Raw genomic sequence first — 21918 nt, forward strand, 5'->3', positions numbered from 1 at the left:
GGTTCAGTTTGCATTCAGACAGGGAGGGTGAGGTTAGAACTACATGCTACACCCATGACACTAGTCCGTTTGCATCAACTATTCATAACAACAGAATACTCCCCGATACCCGGATGGTGCTTTATTTCTCCAAACATTTTCACACCTATCCACTCATTTCTGTGACATTTTCCACGTGCCTGTAGTGTAAGCAGTGACATAGCAAAGGGGAAAGTACTTCCTCTCTCAGGAGCTCAGACCCCAGTTCACATCTCAGCCTTGCCAGTTATAGGCTTCGAGACTGTAGGCATATCACTGAATCTTGCAGAGTCTAGCTTCCCCATCTCCAAAATGGAAATATAATGCCAGTCTTGCCAGGTTATGTTAAGGTAAAAGAAAGAAAGTATACAAAGCTCTGGGCACAGTGTCTAACCCCTATTGCAGCTATGGTTGTCACTGTTGTTTTTAGGTAGGTATTGTGTTTAGATGCTGGGGGTGCAGAGATGGATGGGACAATCTCTATTCTCTGAATGCTCATTATCTACTGAGGGAAACAGACAAGCAACAATAGAAGTGTGGGGAAAAATACCACAGAAAGAGAATCTCCCAACTTCCATTTATTAGGGCCTGAATGATAGCTAGTAGTAGTTGTTTACTGAATACTTGGTGTGTGCCTGGCACACACTCACAAGCACTCTGAGCGATAATGTTATAATTACCCCTATTTGACAGAGGAGGAGATCAAGGGGGATTACTTGGTACATAGCTAGTGAGTGGTGGAGTCAGGATTCAAACCTTGGTCTCTCTGTGTGTAAAGCGCTTAACTTTAGGAAAATGATAATTTAGAGAACCATAAAGAAGGAATAAGGTTCATCAGGAAGACCTGGGGGTAGGGGAACAACGTGAACAATCTGAATAATCTCAGCACAGCTCTGAGAAGCAGTTGAGGCAGCTACAAGTAAATGGTTGTGAAATATACTCATGGCCCTCCCCGGCACAGGGACACATGTGTGGCATACAGTGGGCACTCCACACCCTATGTTACATGCCCACAGCCGGGCTCACTCCTCTGTTTCTTCATGGCCTCTCCCACTGGACTCTGTAGCCCCAGCACCGGGCTCAGGCCCAGTCCATGTCAGGTGCAGTGAATGTCTGCTGACTAGAGTCGGGTCGATGCCTTCTAGCGTCCCCACGAGGACTCTTTGCACAGCATCAAATGACATCTGTAAGCAAGGATGCTGTGTTTTTGTGATCAGCCTGGACGCTTCGCCAACCCCAGTTCTCTTCTCTTGTGAACAGGGAATAAGTTGTGGCACTCTCCGGGGGATGAAGATCAAGCCAGGTTCCATGGGGAAGGCCATCCCACCCTACGACATTCAGGTCTGGTGGTAAAGACATTGGCAGACATTAGTGCTCGGCTGGGGTTGGACCACTGTGTGACACGAGGTGACAGAACCAGTCATACCTCCAGATTCCCCCTCCTCTTCTCCGCCTACTTTTCCTCCAGTTTCCTGGGGAGTTTTCAGTTGAGAACTGCAATGTCCTGGGCGTGAGCGCAGCTTGCCAGGACAGCCAGAGGCCTCATGCACCGAGCCTGGGAAAGAGTACTTGCAGTAGCACAGGCAGCTCTCTCCACTGCTGGTGCCTTTAGTTTTTCCTGATCCGTGTTTTCTCGCTTGAAGACACATTTGTGATGTCTATATATGCATGAAACACATAGACCCGTGGCTTGGGTTTTACCATTTGCTGATTTCAAAGACTTTTGACAGTTTTATTCTATTTTCTGACAGGGCTCCTCTACCACAACCCCCTCCCCCAACTACCCCCACTGTGTCACATGAATGAGCCAGGCAGTGTTTGGGTGGGGCAGGAGTGTTGGGGATCCCTGCAGGGTGGGATTCACAGGTCTCTTGCTCCAGATCATTGATGACAAGGGCAACATCCTGCCGCCCAACACTGAAGGAAACATTGGCATCAGGATCAAGCCCACCAGGCCCATAGGCGTCTTCATGTGCTATGAGGTAAGGACACCCCATCTGCCCCCACACGGCCCAAGAATCCTTGCAGGGAGCTGTGTAGGTGCTAAGGGACTGGACTCAACTCTGCATCTTGAGACTTCTTCCTTCTTCCTTTATTCACTCCAAGTCAATGAAACCTGTTCTAATTAATCTCAAAGCTCATAGTGTGTTCCCACATCCCTTTCTGTCATAACCCGTCTGGCACTTATGGGCTGACTGTTGGGGTAGAAAACAGCCTGGCTTCAGAACCACCAGACTTGGGGTCCAGTGATCTCTTGTGGTTAAGAATGCTGGCTTTGACTGGGTTCACATCATACCACCGCACTTACCAACAGGGTGCAAACAAATCTATTATACTCGCTGAGCCTCCAGGGGCGCTAGTATCCCCACTTTAAAGAGGAAGAAACTGCAGATTGGAAGCTTAACGTGTCTTTCCCATGTCAAATAAATGGCAGGCCTAGGATTCAAAGTGGTGTGTTTTGGACCCCAAACTCTAAATGAGAAATCCAGGGACTACAGAAACCTACAATAGAGTATAAGGAAACCTGCTGTAACTCTTCATCAGACAAACCCTAGCTAGCAGTGGCCACTAAGAGGAAAACCTCAGCTTCCAAGATGGACCGCAGAAGGGTAGACAGACCCTGAAATTGATCTCAGACTCCATCTCCTTTCTACAAAGTCACAGCCACTGGTGTCACTGTTGTGCTCACACTGTGGCCTTGGGTGGGTGGGTGGGGCCCTGTCCCCCTGTGGTACTATTGTCCAGAAGCAATCATGCAAGCCTTAGCCTTAATTCTCAGTAGCACAGTGTAAAGGTTGGATAAAAGGGAAAATGAACACAGAGTAACAGGTATCTAGATCAGCAGTTCTTAATACTGCCTGCACGTTAGAATCATTTGAGGGGTTCTTTTTTTTTAAATACTTGGATCCAACCACAGAGATTCTGGTTAAATTGAACTGGCATGGTCCAAAGCCATGACTTAAAAAAAATTGTAAATAACATATTTTATTTAGCACAGATGTCTTCACATATGGCCACACTGATTTCTTTCATTTCACACGTTCTCATGGCAATGAGACATGTCACTCTTCCATTGAGATTTGTTGGCTTATATTCTGTTCTTTTATTTTCTTTTTATTGAGGCATGACTTAAACTCTGCTAATTAGGGTTTGTCTGATGAAGCGTTACAGCAGGTTTCCTTATACTCTATTGTAGGTTTATATATATATATGATATAAAATTTACCCTTTTCACCATTCCTGAGCATACCGTTCAGTAGCACTGAGTAAAATTTACTATATTGCACAACCGTCACCACCATGCATCTGCAGACAATTTCCTCCATCCCCTGAAGCAGTTCTGTTCCCATTAAACAACAGCTGCCTAGTCCCCATCTCCCCGCAGCTGGTAACCTCTAATGGTACTTTTTGTCTTTAAGAACTTGCCTATTTTAGTTACCTCATGTAAGTGGAATCATACAACATTTGCCCTTTTGTGTCTGGCTTATTTCACTTAGCACCATGTTTTCAAGGTTCATCCATGTTTTAGCAAACTGTCATCTTTTGAGACTGAATAATATTCCATTGTATGTATATACCAAGTTTTGATGGACATTTGGGTTGTTTCCACCTTTTGGCCTTTGTGAATAATGCTGCTATGAACACTGATTGTGCAAGTAACTGTTTGGGTCCCTGCTTTCCCTTCTTTTGGTTATATACCCAGAAATGGAATTGCTAGATCATATGGTAATTCTGTTTAACTTTTTGAGGAATTGCCATACATGTTTTCCACATGCACAAGGCTTTTCATTTCCTCATATCCTTACACTCACTTGCTATTTTCAGTTTATTTTTAATAATGGCCATTCTAATGGGTTTGAAGTGGTAACTCATTGCGGTTTTGATTGACATTTCTCTAATGACTAGCATCTTTTCATGTTCGTATTGGCCATTTGTATATCTTCGGAGAATTGTCTATTCAAGTTCTTTGCCCATTTTTAATTGGCTTGTTCATTTTTCTGCTGTTGTTTTTTCTAAGTTGTAAGAGTTCTTTATGTAAGCTGGATATTAATACCTTATCAGATATGCAAATTATATGCTTTGCAAATATTTTCTCCCATTCAGTGGGTTGTCTTTTTACTTTCTTAATAGTATCCTATGACATACAAAGTTTTTAAATTTGGTGAACATTTTATGTATTCAATATTTTTCTTTTATTTCCTGTGCTTTTGATATCATATTCAATAAATCATTGTGAAATCCAAGGCAAGATTTTCCTCTGTGTTTTCTTCCAAGAGTTTCATAAGCTCAGCTCTTACATTTAAGTTTTTGATCCATTTTGAATTAATTTTTGTGTATGATATAAGGTAACTTCATTCTTTCGCATGTGGACATCCAAGGTTCCAAGCACCATTTGTTAAAACGACTGTCTTTCCCACTGAATAGTCTTGGCACCCTTGCCTAAAATTAATTGACAGTATATGTGAGGGTTACTTTTTGGGTTCTCTATGCTCTTCAAGTGGTCTGTATGTCTCTTTTTATGAACGTATCACATTGTTTTGTTTGCTATAACTTTGAAGTAAGTTTCTGAAATCAGGAGTTTAAGTCCTCCAACTTTTTTCTCCTTTCTAAAGGTTGTGTTTACATTTTGGGATCCCTTGAGATTTTATGTGAATTTTAGGATGGGTTTTTCTATGTCTGCAAAAAACACCACTGAAATTTTGATAGACATTGCATTGAATCTGTAGATAATGTTGGGCAGCATTGTCACCTTAATATTGTCTCAAATCAATGAATATAGGATGCTTTTCCATTTATTTATGTCTTCTTTCTCTTTTTCAGCAGTGATTTTTAATCTTCAGTGTACAAGTCTTTCACCTTCTATACTAAATTTATCCTTAGTATTGTATTCTTATTGATGTTTTTTCTTTTTGGATTGTTAATTGTTAAAGTATAGAACTGCACCTTAAGTTTTGTGCATTGATTTTCTTTCCTATAACTTTGCTGAATTCCTTTATTAGCTCTAACAATTTGTGTGTGTGAGAGAAAGTTTTTTAGGGTTTTGTACATGTAAGATCATGTTATCTGTGAACAGATCTAGTTTTAATTCTGTTTCATTTTGGTGCCTCATTTCTTTTTCTTGCCTAATTGATCTGGGTAAACTTCCAATACTTTGTTGAGTAGAAATGGTGAGATCAGGCTCTCATGTCTTGTTCCTGATCTTAAGAGAAAATCTTTCAGTCTTTTACCGGTGAGAATGATGTTAGCTAAGCTTTTTTGCCCACACACTTAACTTTTCCGAAGATATCTTTATATGGATTTGACACATGTCTGGAGTCTTTCCATTTTAATCTGTAGGAATCCCTTTACCATACCTGCTAGGGCATGTCTAGTGGTAATGAACGCCCTCAGCTTTTATCTGAAAATATCTTAATTTCTCCCTCATTTTTAAGGAGCGTTTTGAAGGCAGGATAGAGAAGTTTTGATAGATAGTTTTTTTTCTTTCAACACTTTAAATATGTAATCCCACCACTTCTGGCCTTCAAGGTTTCCTATGAGAATCAACTGATAATCTTACTGAGGATCCTTGTATGTGATGAGTCACTTCTCTTGCTGTTTTCAAGATTCTGTTTGGCTTGCAATATTGTGATTTTTATGTATCCTGGTGTGGGTCTCTTGGGATTATCTTATTGGATTTCTTTGAACTTTTTGTATTTGTAAATTCATGTGTTTCATTACATTTGAGAAGATTTTGCCCCTATATCTTCAAATACTATTCCTGTCCCTTTCTCTGTCTCATTTCCTTCTCTCATAATGCACATGTTTGTCTGCTTGATGGTGTCATGCAAGTCCATTAGGCTCTGTTTGCTTTTCTTCAATTTTTTTCCTGTTTGCTCCTCAGACCCAATAACTTCTATTGTTCTGTCTTCAACTCTCTGATTCTTTCTTATTCCTGTTTTAAACTACTGCCAAACACTTCAGTGAATTTTTTGTTTTAGTTATTGCCCTTTTCTAGAATGTCTGTTTGGTGCCTTTCCATAATTTCCATCTCTTTGTTGATATTCTCATTTTGTCCACATGTCACTTTTCTGACTTCTTGTAGTGCTTTGTCCATTTCTTCCTTTACCTCTGTGACCACATTTAACAAGCTTGATTTAAACTGTTTGTCTAGTAAGTCTTATGTCTGGGCTTCCTCAGGGATGGTTTCTGTCAATTAATTTCATTCCTTTGAATGAGGCATGATTTTTAAAACATATTTATTTATTTTATTTATTTATTTTTTACTTTTGGCTGTGTCGGGTCTTAGTTGCGATACACAGGATCATTGTTACGGCATGCGGGATCTTTTGTTGCAGCATGTGAGCTTCTCTCTAGTTGTGGCGTGTGGATTTTCTCTCTCTAGTTGTGGCGCACAGGCTCCAGAGTGTGTGGGCTCTGTAGTTTGCAGCATGCGGGCTGCCTAGTTGAGGCAAACGTACTCAGTAGTTGTGGTGTATGGGCTTAGTTGCCTCACGGCATATGGGATCTTAGTTCCCCGACCAAGGATCGAACCTGTTTCTCCTGCATTGGAAGGTGGATTCTTTACTACTGGACCACCAGGGAAGTCCTGAGGCATGATTTCTGTTTCATTGTATGTCTTGTAATTTTTAGTTGAATATTGGGCCTCTCACTATTACAATGTGGTAACTCTGGAAATCAGATTCTCCTGCTTCCCTGGGGGTTGGGGTGTCTGGGGTTTTGTTGTTGTTCTTGTTTTGTTTTGTTGACTGTTGAAGCCTATAACAGTATGTTTGTTTTGAGACGTTTCCAAACTCTTCTTGCAATGACAGTTATTGGCCATGTGTGATCACACTGAAGTCTCTGATCATTTAGCTCATGTTCAGCTAATGTTTTGACAGAGATTTTCTTGAGTGTCAAGAGGTCAAACAAACAAAAATACCAATCACAACAAAAAGGAGAGAACAACCAATGTACAAGTTAGGTCTGTGCTGGGGTACTCCTTCACCACTTAGCTCAGCTTGCTCTGCGCCTAGAGATCAGTCTGAGGTGAAACCTTAAGGTCTTCTTAGGACTCTTGTGAGCACACGTCTTGCTCAGGTATGTGCATGGTTTTCTAAATACCGCCATGTGCACAGCTGTCTTGAATATCCTAATTTCTTGAAAGAATCTCACCCCAGCTTCTCCTCCAGACCTTGATGATCTATTGTATATCTCCACCCATAATTTCTTACCTCAGGCATCTTTCAGTTTTGTGGTCTTCCAGGTAGCTCCTATGAACAGTTCCTATTGCTTTTCCCACTTATATTCTGAGTTACATGAACTGCGTGCCTTGCACCAGTCCTCCAGTTATCCTGAGACAGGTTAAAACAGGTGTGTACAATGATTTGCAAATGAGATCTTCTCTGCTCTCTCTGGTTGGAGCAGGGGAACTGGGAACTGGGCTGCCATCTGCTCAAGACCAAAACTGCCATGCAGGAGAAAGGCTGGAGTAAGGGTGAATAAAATGTCACAAAACTTTGTACCATTTTTAAGATGGCTTTTTCTTGATTGGGTATTTATAAGGTTGTTTTAAGCCTTTGACTCTTTCCCAGATGTTGTACATAGTCAATTCAACTTCTTGTACATTTTTTGTGGTTTTTTGGGGGAAATGAGACCTTAAATCTTCCTCATTTGCCATGTTTTCTTGACATCACCAACCAGTAGCACTTTTTAAAAGTAGTCAAGGTGAAGAACTCAATTTGGTGCCTCTGTAGACTCTGACCCTCTCTGTGTGGTAGATGTGATACTATTCTCCTACCATTCAGGAGCTCTTCAATGGCTCTGAGATCTACTTCCAAGAAGTTCAGGCCCGGAGAGACAAAGGAATTCCTTCCTTGAGTGTTGTAGTCCCATCTGCAAGGTTCCAATCTCTGACCCTACCTCAGATGATTGACATCAAGAAATATCATTTCCTTCAGGGAAGACATGTCCACAGGGATGTGTCAGGTCAACTGTATCAGAGTACACTGAGATGGACAGCAGTTCAAATGGTACATGAATTTGGGGTGGGACTTTTTCTGTACTCTTTGATGTGGTGTCTCCTAAATTTCAGTCATTCAAGTCCACGTCAACTATTTTCTGCCACATCCATGCACCATGTATATTATTACTTACATTATTTTTCCCTTTAAATCAAATTATTACTTTAAAGCATTTGTTTAAAACAGAATTTGATCTGGTATCTCAAGTGGAAAACAGTATCTCTTCCCCGAAACAGGAGGCAATTATAACCGTAACTATAATACACACAAAACATTTTCTTAAATTCTAGCTAACTTCTATTTTCACTAAAAGTTCTGAAATGGTGTAATAACTCTAAATGGAAAGTTACCTTTAAAACTGTATAAAAATTAAAAATTAAAGGCAAAAAATGCTCTGAAATGGAAACTTATCTTACTCTTGGTAGTTCCAGAGCTTTTAAAAATATGTCCGAGAATCTCAATATAATCAGACCAATTGGATGGGACTGTAAAAGGATGTAATTTAATGTTTAAAGATTTCTTTTCTGAAACCTCTTAAAATTATTCCATGTTCCAGAAGAAGATAAATCCCAACACAGTGCGTAGTGGTCACATGCATAGGCTGTAAATTCAAATGCCATCCCTCCCTCTGCCCAGCTGAGTGAGTTTGAGTGAGTTATTGTGCCTCCTTGAACATCAGTTTCCTCTTCTGTAAAATGGGCTAAAAAATGCCAGCCTCACACAAATCTGTAAGGTTCACAGCAGCTTTATGCATAATAGTTAAAAATGAAACTACCCAGACGCCCTTCAGTGGGTGAATGGTTAAACTGTGTCTCATCCGTAACGTGAGATACTGTTCAGCAATAAATATGACCAAACTATTGATGAAGACAGCAATGTGGATGGATCCCCAGAGAATGATACTGAGTTTTAAAAAAGAGCCAGTCCCAAAGGTTATATACTATATAATTCCATTTATGTTACATTATTAAAATGACAAAATTATAAAAATGCAGAATAGGTTAGTCATTGCCAAGGGGTTAGGTATGGGAAGGGGGGTGGAAGAAGGGAGAGGAGAGAGGTGGATGTGGTTATAAAAGCAACGTGAGAGATCCTGGTGATGATGGGACTATTCTGTACCTTGACTGTGGTGGTAGATACATGGACCTACACACTTGATAAAATGGCATAGAACTAGATACACTCACACACACACATGAGTACAAGTAAAAAACTGGGGAAACCTGAATAAGATTGGTGGATGGTATCAATGTCAATATCCTGGTTATGATATAGAACTATATTTTCTCAAGATGTTACCATTGGGAGAAACTAGGTAAAGGGTACATGAGATCTCTGTATTATTTCTTATAACTGCATGCAAATATACAATTATCTTAAAAGTTTAATGAATACCAACTTCATAGGCTTTCTGTGAGGCTCAAGTAAGGTAATATTTTGGGAAGAAAATTCATTCAGCAAACATTTATTGACATCTCCCATCTGTCCAGCCACTGTAAATGCAGAGCTTATAACAGGGAATAAAATAGAGTTATGCTCTAGGGGTAATTTTATTTTACTGGAGTGGCACACAAAAGTGAGTTGTTATTTCTAAAAATTGTTCTGGGAACATCCCTGGTAGCACAGTGGTTGAGAGTCCGCCTGCCAATGCAGGGGACACGGGTTCAATCCCTGGTACAGGAAGATCCCTCATGCCGTGGAGCAGCTAAGCCTGTGTCCCACAACTACTGAGCCTGCACTCTAGAGCCCGTGAGCCACAACTACCGAGCCCACATGCCGCCACTACTGAAGCTCGCACACCTAGAGCCCATGCTCAGCAACAAGAGAAGCCGCCGCAATGAGAAGCCCGTGAACCGCAATGAAGAGTATCCCCACTCGCCGCAACTAGAGAAAGCCAGCGTGCAGCAACAAAGACCCAACGCAGCCAAAAATAAATAAATAAATGAAATAAATAAAAAAATATTGTTCTTAAAATTGGTTGAACATTGTTCACTAATCGACCACGGGCATGCATTGAGTGCTTGCATGTAATGAAAGTAGACTCAGAGAGATTATAAAAAATGCCCAGGTGCCAGGTAGAGCCAGAAGCAGGATTCAAACCCAGATCCGAGCTCATTGTTGTAGCTCATCATCTCTATAAACTCACTGCTTTTGACAGAGGAGTGTCGTTGTCTTTGCAGAGTAACCCGGTGAAGACAGCCGAAGTGGAGTGTGGGGACTTTTACAACAGTGGGGACAGAGCAACTATTGATGCAGAAGGCTACTTCTGGTTCCTGGGGAGAGCTGATGATGTCATCAATGCCTCCGGGTAGGTGTGGCTGACGCTGAACCAGAAGGTACCACCCTCACGAGCCTGGTGGGAGGTAGCATGCCCAGACATTCCTTCATGCCTTGGTGATGGACTCTCAGCCTAACTCTGAACCAAAGTAAGACATCGTGCAAGTTAGAGGCACTGGGAAGGAAGACTTGACTTTGGGCCCTATTTGTTGAGGGACCTTATTCTGTGTGCTCCTGTAGTGAACCACATGTCACAGAAGCACATAACAACAACAAAAACAATAATAAAATTCACCTTTCTGGAATACGTATTATGTGACCGTACTCTCTGTAGAGCTTTATACGAACCACCTCCCAATGCTGTAAGGTAGATGTGATTATGCCCATTTTATTTTATTTTATTTTATTTTGTGGGGGGAGGGTATGTGTGTGGAGGCCCCAAGTGCGCGGCATGCAGGATCTCAGTTCCCCGAGCGGGGATTGAACCCGTGCTCCCTGCAGTGGGAGCACGTAGCCCTAACCCCTGGACAGCCAGGGAATTCCTATGATTATGCCCATTTTACATGAGCAAACGGAGTCAGTGAGCAGTGAAAAACGTTGCCTGAAGTTTCAAAGACAGTACAGGGTGCAGGCCAGATTTGAACAAAGGCGGTCTGACTGCAAGTCTGTTGTTCCTAACTCTTACATGGTTTATAAAGAAAAAAATTGACACGTTACACTAGAATAACATGTTTTCTTGGGAATTTCAGGAAAATTGAGTTTGTTGCTTTTCATTTCTAAAACCAATGCTGATACAGTGAGGAACAGGCTGTAAAATTTGTACAAATGTTTACGCTAAGGAGTTTTCACGGCAGGGGAAGCTGCTTGAGCTTGAGCCACCCCAGAGCTCTGGGAGGATGAAGCATTCACCCCCTCTCTCACCTGGGGGCACCTGAGCCCTGTATTTCTTAGCATGGAACGTTCAGGACTTCACGTTTCAGTCCCATTACACAGGCCCTGGCGCCCTGTGACAGATACCCTCCGTGCCAAGGGAAGATGTGTCTCTCCAAAAGATGCGATCTGAGGGCCTGGGTCACCCTCGCCCGGGAATTGGCTCAGAAGGAACCATTGGTCCTGCAGGTACCGCATTGGGCCGGCAGAAGTGGAGAACGCCCTGGCAGAGCACCCAGCGGTGGCTGAGTCCGCTGTGGTGAGCAGCCCGGACCCGATTCGAGGGGAGGTGAGGAACGGGACGTGGAGGTCATCGTGGCTGGGCGTGGGACTGGGAAGGCAGGTGAGGGGAAAACTTCCCGGCCATACCTACCCAGCCTTGGACCTAGGGTGAAGCGAGGGCATGGTTGATGTGCACGTGCGCTTACACGATGTGGTCAGCAGGGGGCACTGTGGCCTCATCTGTGACTGAAATGAAGCTGATAGTGAATGCTGCTGCTGCTGCCATCTAGCAGTTAATCAGCTCTTACTGGGTGTCAGCTCATTTATCCCTCACAGAACACAATGAATTAAGGACTCTTTTAATACCTTTTTGCAGAGAAGGAAACAGAGGCATAAAGAGGTTAAATAACTTGCCTGGATTACACAGCTAATAAGTGGTGGGAAATTGAGCACTCTGGCTCCAGAGCATGCATCCTTGATTCAACAAGTGTTTATTGAACACCTTCTATGTACAATCCCTGAGAAGTTAAATGAGGACATAAATAATAATAGGAAACTAATAAATTACCAACGTTATTAAATGCCCACAAGGTCTTAACTATTATTTTATTTTATTTTATTTTTTTACGGTACGCGGGCCTCTCACTGTTGTGGCCTCTCCCATTGCGGAGCACAGGCACAGGCTCCGGACGCGCAGGCCCAGCGGCCGTGGCCCACGGGCCCAGCCGCTCTGTGGCATGTGGGATCCTCCTGGACTGGGGCACGAACCCGTGTCCCCTGCATCGGCAGGCGGACTCCCAAGCACTGCGCCACCAGGGAAGCCCGGTCTTAACTATTATTAAATGCCCACAGAACTCTACCTAAAATAATAGTGAAAATGGTGATATTAACAATGATAGGAATACAAATACATTTAAACAGGCTTCACGGGTTTTTTTTTTTTTTTTTGGCGGTACGCAGGCCTCTCACTGCCGTGGCCTCTCCCGTTGCGGAGCACAGGCTCCAGACGCGCAGGCTCAGCGGCCATGGCTCACGGGCCCAGCCGCTCCGCGGCATGTGGAATCCTCCCATAAGAGGGCACGAACCCGTGTCCCCTGCACCGGCAGGCGGACTCTCAACCACTGCACCACCAGGGAAGCCCTGGCTTCACGTTTTATGTGTATTATCTCATGGAATCTTTACGTGAACCTGATGAGGAATAAACCTGTCCTCTGCCCATTTTGCAGAGAAGGAGATCGAGATTAACATAGGTTAAGTAATGTTCCAAGGCAAAGAGTGGAAATTGGAAGCATTGAGATTTGAACCCGGGATTTCCAAAGGCTCTGCTGTCAGTTTGTTTTCCCATTAATTTAGTAAGCATTTACTCTTTATTTTTTTTTTATTTTATTTTTTTTTTTGCGTTATGTGGGCCTCTCACTGTCGTGGCCTCTCTCGTTGCGGAGCACAGGCTCTGGACATGCTGGCTCAGCGGCCATGGCTTATGGGCCTAGCCGCTCTGCGGCATGTGGGATCTTCCTGGACCAGGGCACGAACCCGTGTCCCCTGCATCGGCAGGTGGACTCTCAACCACTGCGCCACCAGGGAAGCCCTACTCTTTATTTTTAAATTTCTATTTATTTATTTATTGGTCACGAGTGTGGCATGGCACGTGGGATCTTAGTTCCCTGACTAGGGATCGAACCCGTGGCCCCTGTGGTGAGAGTGCAGAGTCTTAACCAGTGGACCTCCAGGGAAGTCCCAGGCATTTACTCCTTAAACTATGCTCTGGTTGTCCCTCTCTCTGAGCCTCCACTCTGCTTCTTCACTGCAGGTAGTGAAGGCTTTCATTGTCCTGACCCCAAACTTCCTGTCCCATGATCGAGCCCAGCTCACCAAGGAGCTGCAGCAGCATGTGAAGTCAGTGACAGCCCCGTACAAGTACCCAAGGAAGGTGAGCGAGAGCAGATGGATGGGGTCTGGTCCCTGTGAGTGGTTCTGGGGGCTCCACTGCCTCAAGTCTCATACAGTGTCTGGGGTGAAGCCTAAGTAGCCAAGAGCACTAATATTTTTCTCTGCAGAAGAAGCATTTCAGCTTAGGGGTGTGAGGGAGCCCACTGAATCGGATGGAACCTCGATCCTGTGTCAGAAACTCATCCTTTGCTGGAGTGTCAGCCTAAAGAAAAAAATCAGACAGTTGCCCAAGGATATCCAGGAAGGTTATTTATAATCTTTCAAAATTTGAAAAAGACACCCAAACCAGCAACTTCCAAACTATTAAAAAACATTATTTGTCATGAGAAATACATTCTGTATTGCAACCCAACACACATATACATACATAGCAAACAACAAAGAACAAAATGATATTTACCCTAACAGCATGTAATACATTCTGATATTTTTTGTTCAACTTCATTTGTTTTAAATGCTGTGCACAAGCTATAAAACTGTGCAGCATAGAGAAATGATGAAATTACTCATGGAATTTAATATTATTCTGTAATTTAAACTGATAATGAAGATTTTTAACGTAAAATATCACAATAATATATTATTGAGATAAAAAAGCAGGCTAAGAAATAACATACGTAGTGCTATCTGATATGTTTAAAAACAAGTTAAAATTTCCTTCTTTTGTAGTAATACTTTGCTGCATTGTCTGAATGTTTACAATCAATACATATTATAAAGCTATATAGCTAATATTTATTGAGCATTTACTGTGTGTACCAGGCCCTGGACTCAATGCTTTACATGCATTATTATTTCATTTAATCCTCTCCACAACCTGAGATAATCATCCCAGTCTACAGAGAGGAAACTGAGGCTTAGAGACTCAAAGTAAGTTGCCTGAGATTAGAGTAAATAGAAGCTGGAATTCAACCCCATGTGTATCTGACAACAGAGTTCATGCTGCTAACATTAGGATCTGATGCTTTATCGAGAGTAGAGTAGAGGATGCGTACCAGTCAGGAAGGGCTACATGTTACTGTGGGTAACAAAGAGTCCCAAAGTTGCAGTGGATTATAACAAGGACGGTGTCTTTCTTGCTCACGCCACTTGTCCACCATAGCTTTCCCGGAGCCTTTGCTCCACATCCCCTCATCCTGGGACCAGGATAAAGGAGCAGCCACCACGTAGGTACCTCCCAGAGCACTAGAAGAGATGGACAGAGGGGTGGCCTGTCTCAATGACTCCCACCTTTTCTGTTAAATGTGGCACACTTCACTCCTTCTCATATTTCACTGGTCAAAGTACATCAAAGGGCTGCATCCAACTTCAGGAGGTCAGAGGAGAATCTGACATAAATGGTGGACCCCATTAAGGCCCCCACATGGCGCCAGCCTGTCTGGGGCACTGTGAGAGGGCAAAGGAGGAGAGCTGAGGGTTGATAAAAAATGACGGGGAGACTTAGTCAGAATGTGTTTGCTTTATCCTCAACCAGGTGGAGTTTGTCTCAGAGCTGCCCAAAACCATCACTGGCAAGATAAAAAGAAGTGAACTCCGGAAGAAGGAGTTTGGTCAGATGTAACTGGCAGTAAACTCAGAAACCACTGTGTGATGCTGGCCAAAGGCCTGGCGGCCTCAGGTCCCTCACGATGGTGAGGGTGAGGAGAGGAGCGCTGAGAGAGCTGACTTGAGAGAGCCAGGAGTGTCAACATTCCAGCACTTGTGTTCGTTTAAATTAATATCAATCACTGTCCTTCCTCCAAGTTCCCTGTTCCTTTCAGATCGCCCAGCTGAGCGCTCAGAATGGGGCTGAAGCAAATTAAATACTGACTCAGCATCCACAGTGAGTCTGTTGTGCGTTTATTCTGGGAAAGATCCAGTGCTAAATGCTGTCCCTCGTAATTCCCCCAACCCCCATCAGAGACTGCCCCAGGGCCTGATTCTCCCTCCTGGTTCCAGAGACTCTGTGACCCAGTCGACGACCAGGACATAGAGGTCTAGGAGGAACAGTCCATGTGGCCCCCGGGGTCTGCTCCTGCCTGGCTTGCCTCTACCCAACTGGGGGTGAGGCGGGAGGCAGGGCAAGTGTGGTGTCTGGGGAATGGAGAAGAGGGGAGGGCAGCCCAGCCTGGTGACGACACTTGCCTGCCACACCACCCCTCACCTGCACCCTCCAGTGGACCCACTGCCTCTCGTCCCACCAATAATGCTGCTGCTGTTGCTGCTTGCAGGTCCCAGCCTGGACCAGTGCAGGTGAGTGAGCACCTGCCATCTGGGGGCCCAGGAACCCTGCAGGACTCGTCCAGCCCTTCCCAGGGACCCAGGAGCTTTGCTCCCCAGCCCCTCCCCAGGGGCTCGGAGTCCTCCCCAGGCACCTCTCCTTATACTGTGTAATGCCCTCTGCCATCCAGAGCCCTCTGACCCCCCTGGCCTGTGGTCCTGTGAACTAACCCTTCACTCCATCCATCCTTCTGGCCTGAGATGGAACCACCAGAGGCTGGAAGGAGCAGAGGCAGAAGAGGCTGAGCCTGGGGGTGAGAGAAGCGCATATTGTCTCCTTCTCACCCATTCCTGGGGGGTCACCGAGAGGGAGATCCCCTCTGCAGCTGCCCTCTTCTGAGGTGCACAGATACACACACTCACAGGGTAATATACAGACATCACAAACACAGAGACGCACAGGTAAAGAATCACCCCCAGCCTCACCTGGGGACTCAGGTGTTGGGCTCATGGACAGCTCACACACAGACCAACGCAGGCAAGGACACCCTGGGGGGAACACACACACATACACACACAAGTACACATACTCAGGGCCCTGTGAGACAGCCCACCAGGGCAGACCCACACACACCCCAAGGAGGTGCACACACGCACACACACACACACACACACACACACACACACACAGACATGTAGGCAGAGACATAGACACAGAACACAGCCACATACACACAGGCACAAAAAGAAGACAAACACACAGATACAATCAGGAACACCCAAAGGGACAGCAACTTCACACACAGCACAGTCACACACATATAAAACACAGACACAACTCCACAGACCCATATGCCCTGAGACACAGACACACACACGGATTTGCACAACCAATGTACATTCATTCAGTGACAAAGGTGCAGACACAAATGCGTACAGAGAAAAACAGAGAGACACTCAATGTCTCAGTGCTGTGCAGTGGGAAATTCACGTTCACAATCGAGATGCTCACAGACACAGAAACTCAGACACACAGGTTCAAACATGCAGACTTATACAACCACAGTCGCATACACACATGCTCCCAGACAGTTCTGGCACGCCAGTGGATACCTCCACAGGCAGTCGGGGTGAACAGACCCTGGCATTGAGGTAGAAGGTAGACGGGCTCCAGGCTCAGCAGCTGGAGCTTGTCTCCTGCTGACATTTCAAGGAAAAGATAAAGGCAGGAACAGAGAGAAGCTCAGCTCTGCCTGAGTAAAAAGACTACCATATTTTTCATTCTTGAGGTCAAGGAGACCTCCTGGACTACACATGCACAAAACGGTTCCTCAGGGGTCAGAAAATGGAGGGGGCGCTAGCCCATAATATGTCCTGCCAACCTCTCAGAGACTCTCACGCTGGAATCTATCTTGGCTAAAAGATGCCTGTGCACATTGGGTAGGACCCTGAGTCAGACCAAATATGGGCACAAAGCAAGATGAATCAAGGTGATTGGCTAGAGGGAACCCGGAGAACTGCAGCCATATAAGCAATTCAAGCCACCCCAAAAGCATGACTCTCTCTCTCTCTGAGCCCATCCGTGTGTCTTTCCGCATGGACTTTTCTTCTAATAAACGCTTTATCTGCTTCCCTACCTTCTTTCTCTCTGCTGAATCCTTTCTTCAAAGAAGACAAGGACTGAGGTCCTGTTTCAAGCCCACCGGCCCTCGTGGTCTAGTGGTTGGGATTCAGCACTTTCACCGCCACAGCCTGGGTTTGATTCCCGGTCAGGGAACTGAGATCCTGCTTCAAGCCGCCACACCCTCGAGATCAGCATGACCTACCCCACCTAGGCTCTCATGGAAGGGGGTGTTTTCCTGGCTCCGAACCCAGTGCTAGGCACCTGTCCCATTGAGGGCCTTCCAGAGGGCTGTGCTTATGCTCTGAGACACCAGAGAATGGCCAGGGTAGGATGGCTCTGGGGACAGGGCACAGGGGAAGGACTGGGCTACGACAGCATGCACTTAACGTGGGGGTGTTGCATGGGGCCTAGCAGATCCCAAGGTCGAGCAAGGGAAAAAAGTGTGCCTCCCCAGGACCCGCGCTGTGTGTCCGAGTGAGCTGTGCCCTCTCCCACAATAACAACAGTGACAGTAAAGACATCATCAGGACCATTGTATGATAATATTATCATCACCACAGCAATGACTGACCATCAGCCCGAGGTGGAGGAGTGAGGTGTGACCATGGTCGCCTGGTTTGCTTCATCTTCTGAGCAGGGCTGACCCTGAGCAAAGGCAAAGATTCTCTCTGACCCCTTCTCTCTCTGGAGGCCTCAGCTCCAGCTTCTTCCTCTCCCAACATTCCCCCCACTCCCACCCAGACCCAAGTCCCCCCTGACCCTTTTCTCAGCCTGGGTACAACACCTCTCCCTGACTCTCCATCTGTGCAATGGGGATAGAGATGGTATGGGCCATAAGAAGATGCCTGCAAAGTACAGTGCTTAGCACAGGCCGGTAACAGGAGGGGCCTTTAAAGCCTTCACAGCTTCTAAGGTGCCGGTTCTGGGAGGACAGTCGCCCCTGGGAGATGGTGAAGCTGATGGGCACAGGCGCTCAGCACATGGCCTCCCTTTGTCCTCATGACAGTCTTTGGACACAGGACTGGGCATTTCCATCTTAGGGAGGAAACCCACCCAGGGTCACACTGCTGGTAAGCAGCACAGCTGGGTCTCAAGCCCAAGGCTCCTGGCCCTGCCTTCAGGGGCCACGGAGGGCTCCTCCCCTGGATGGGAGGCTGAACCCGCTTTGGGGATGCTTCGTCTGCTGCACGAATGGTCTCACCCTTTCCAGGCCCCTTAACTCTGTTCACTTCTCCTTCTTTCCCTCATCCCTGCTTGAGCTGTAACCAGGGTGACCCTGGCACTGTTCATGGAAGTCCCCAGTCCCTTACAGGCTGCGTCTGCCTCCCATTCACTTCGCGGCTAGTCTGACTTCCACCCCTTCTGTGCCTAGTCTGTCTCTTTATAACCACACAGCCCAAACGTGGAACTCTGTAGGCAGGCAACTGCATCTAAACAGATTTCAACACTATTGTTTAGTTATCCCTGTTTTTTGTTTTTGTGTTGCTTGGTTTTTTTAATCATTTCTTTGTATTTATGGTAAAAGACCTTGATTTTCCATTACAGCAGTAATAGAATGTTTCCTGTTTACAATAAGTTTCCATAATAATAAAATCTATGGGGTTTAAAGCAATGATTTTAAAGCTGTCTTGGGCCTGAATGAGCTGGGAAACCACTGTGTCAATCACACATAAAAGCACCTTTAGGAAGTTCACCTCAGGACAGGGCCCAGAACAGACCATCACCAGTGGGCTTTGTCTAACTACCCGGGTCCCTGGGCCCCAGCCCACCTGCTTGGCTCTCCCCACCCAGCACTCCTGGTACTGCCAAGCTGTTTGGGTGCTGTCCTCAGATCCCCCAGAAAGGAAGCTGGTGAACTTTCTCCATTGAAATTCTCAATTTCTGAAGGTCCCTGGCAATCAATAATGAGAGTCAGACTGGATTTTTTCCCCCCTGTTTAGGTTCATAAGCTAAAGCCCATGCTAACAGGTGATGTATCTAGCCCTGTTTCAGGTGTTAAAATGTCTACGCTAATTACGGATGATTTTGAGACCATACCCGTACCATCTGTATGGTCACACAAAGTGGAATTCGCAAGCCAGAAGGAAACCTATTTTATTACCATATCATCATGACCACGTAATGCAGTTCAACTGTAACATCTTTCCCTTCGGGTTTTCTTCTTTGCTCATATTTTATTTGTAAGTGTACTTCTCAATTTCCAAACATGGGAAATTCTAGTTAGCTTTTCATCAGGACTCTTCTAGCACAATTGCATTACCAAAAATCATGCTCTGTGTGATTTCATTCCTCTGAAATATGTTGAAATGTGCTTTGTGGCCAAAATAAATAAGGTTAATTTTTGTAATTATACTATATGTGCCTGAAATTAATGTTTCCTCTGCAGTTGTTATGTGATATTGAGGGATATATGGATATAGCTATATGATTAAAATGGTTTGCTAGTAAGATCTTCTACACCTTACTGCTCTGTGGTGCTCATTGTATGACTTGTTGAGGGAGAGGTGTGAAAACCTCCCACTCTGCTTGTGTATTTGATTATTCTTGTATCTCTGTCATCAAATCGATTTCGGCCACTGCCCATGGGAAATCTTGGGAGTTCTCAAAGGAAGGAAGAAGCGTCCAGAAGTGGGGGACAGGGGACCTGGGTTCAGGAGGACGAGAAAACCTAAGGTCTGAGAAGTTTCCAGAGAGGACCCGGGGTTGGATGGTGAGCGATGAGGCAGCAGGTAGGGGAGCTACGTTCTAAAAATGGGCACGTGGGTGGTGGTGTCCACTGTGATGGACCTGGGGCAAAGGCAGGGGATTTGTTGAGACAGTGTATAAAGCATCTGCATTGCTATGGCATCGTCGAAACAGGAGAAGACTCGGAGGAACTGCAGATAGGGGCTGGATAGAGGGGTGAATCTGGATGAAATAAGGATTTTTTTTTCCCCAGCAACATATATATTTACCTTAGTAATTGGAGGCAAGAAATGTAAGTTGGCAGGATGTTTTTTCTATTTCATCTTTGGTGATGACACAACTAGTTGAAGTGATTGAGCTTTCTAAGAATGGTATTCATAGATGGGAGAGAATTTAGAAGTCATCTTATTGCTCTTTGGGCCTCTCACCGCCGTGGCCTCTCCCGCCGCGGAGCACAGGCTCCGGACGCGCAGGCCCAGCGGCCATGGCTCACCGGCCCAGCCGCTCCGCGGCATGTGGGATCCTCCCGGACCGGGGCACGAACCCGTGTCCCCTGCATCGGCAGGCGGACTCTCAACCACTGCGCCACCAGGGAAGCCCTCTTCTTCATTTTTGAAAACACCTTAAATAGGAATCCCATTGAAATAATGTTTCTTACGTTTAAAATTCTACTAACTAAAATTTGCTTTTTTTAGGCATAAAAGTAAAGATTAAAAGTCAATTACAGATAATATGTGTCTGCTGCTAGAACATTGAGATAATTCAGTTTTACTGGGTTTTCCTACTAATCTTAGAAATTATTTTATCTCTTTTTAGTTAATTTACAGCAAATATCAGAGAAGATCAATAATTTGGTGAAGGAAAACACAGAGCTTGTAGAAAATATATCCACTTTGGAACAGATGGTATCTTTGTCCTTTGTTATTTTTCATGATTTCGCCTTCAATTCCTTCCACCTCTGGGAGTTCGGTTATTTTGCTCTCTTTTCATTCATACTACTGTCCTATTTCATATGTTCCATAAAGAGTCCAGATTCAAAGCAAGCTCCACAGATGTAAAGCACTGTTCTCTGTATTTGTGGAAGGAGTCACACACGAGAAGATAGTATTTATAACTCTGGTTCCTTTTGTACATATTTGCATAGGTGAATGACTCAAAGAAACATCTTCAAGAAACCACTAGACAGAATAAGATGCTCTTTGACGAAGCACTTAAATTTAAGGTAAAAATCCCTTCTCTGCCTAGATTACATTCTGAAAACAGAAGTAAGAATAATGAGTAATTATTATTGATTCAATATATTTTGTTGAAGGATAATATCAAAACAATTGAGAGGGCTAATGAATATCTGAATGACATCCTTCAAAGTACTTGTGCTAGGCTGCAATCTGTGAGGGGTCAGAATGTCAAGAATCCGGACTTGGTAAGAGTTTGGCTGCTAAGTTTACCATAGTTTGGCTTTTGAGGCTTTTGTACGTTGGGTGAATTGAATGCTCCACCTCCTCTTGCTGTTTGCCACAGTAGAGTGTGGGAGTCTGGGAGTTGAATCTCCTTCTGAACAATGATCTGGAATTTCATGTACTCACACCTCCATGACTTTTTCTATTTCAGAGACTAGGAAGTATGTTCTGTTTTCACTATGTAGGGAGTTTCCCCACCATTCGGCACTGCCCTCCAAGATAAATAGACAATCCCAGGAAATATATGAGGTGAAGGAAGATATCTAGCCAAGTTGTACAGCCCATACCGCTCTTTATGCTGAACAGAGAATTTTCAACGTGAATTTGGGAAAGTTTTCTATCTTTATTTATTTAAAAAAATTTTTATCATCTTTATTGGAGTATAATTGCTTTACAATGGTGTGTTAGTTTCTGCTTTACAACAAAATGAATCAGTTATACATATACATATGTTCCCATATGTCTTCCCTCTTGCGTCTCCCTCCCTCCCACCCTCCCTATCCCACCCCTCTAGGTGTTCACAGAGCACCGAGCTGATCTCCCTGTGCTATGA

The 21918-nt window shown here is 44.6% G+C and overlaps 1 protein-coding gene across 4 annotated transcripts in view; it reads left to right on the forward strand.

Annotated features, from left to right (window-relative positions):
- Nucleotides 1-15204, forward strand: part of LOC309832867 (acyl-coenzyme A synthetase ACSM1, mitochondrial) — a 38855-nt gene extending 23651 nt beyond the window's left edge. For all 4 annotated transcript variants that reach the window (XM_082670878.1, XM_082670880.1, XM_082670879.1 and 1 more), the window contains 6 exons: nucleotides 1279-1359; nucleotides 1899-2000; nucleotides 10199-10326; nucleotides 11415-11514; nucleotides 13258-13377; nucleotides 14872-15204. In XM_082670878.1, the coding sequence (XP_082527004.1) occupies nucleotides 1279-1359; nucleotides 1899-2000; nucleotides 10199-10326; nucleotides 11415-11514; nucleotides 13258-13377; nucleotides 14872-14958 (618 nt within the window). In that variant the 3' untranslated portion in view covers nucleotides 14959-15204. The remainder of the gene's footprint in view (nucleotides 1-1278; nucleotides 1360-1898; nucleotides 2001-10198; nucleotides 10327-11414; nucleotides 11515-13257; nucleotides 13378-14871) is intronic.
- Nucleotides 15205-21918: the final 6714 nt, after the last annotated feature.

This window comes from Grampus griseus (assembly GCF_964374135.1).
Source record: "Grampus griseus genome assembly, chromosome: 14".
Lineage (NCBI taxonomy): Eukaryota > Metazoa > Chordata > Mammalia > Artiodactyla > Delphinidae > Grampus > Grampus griseus.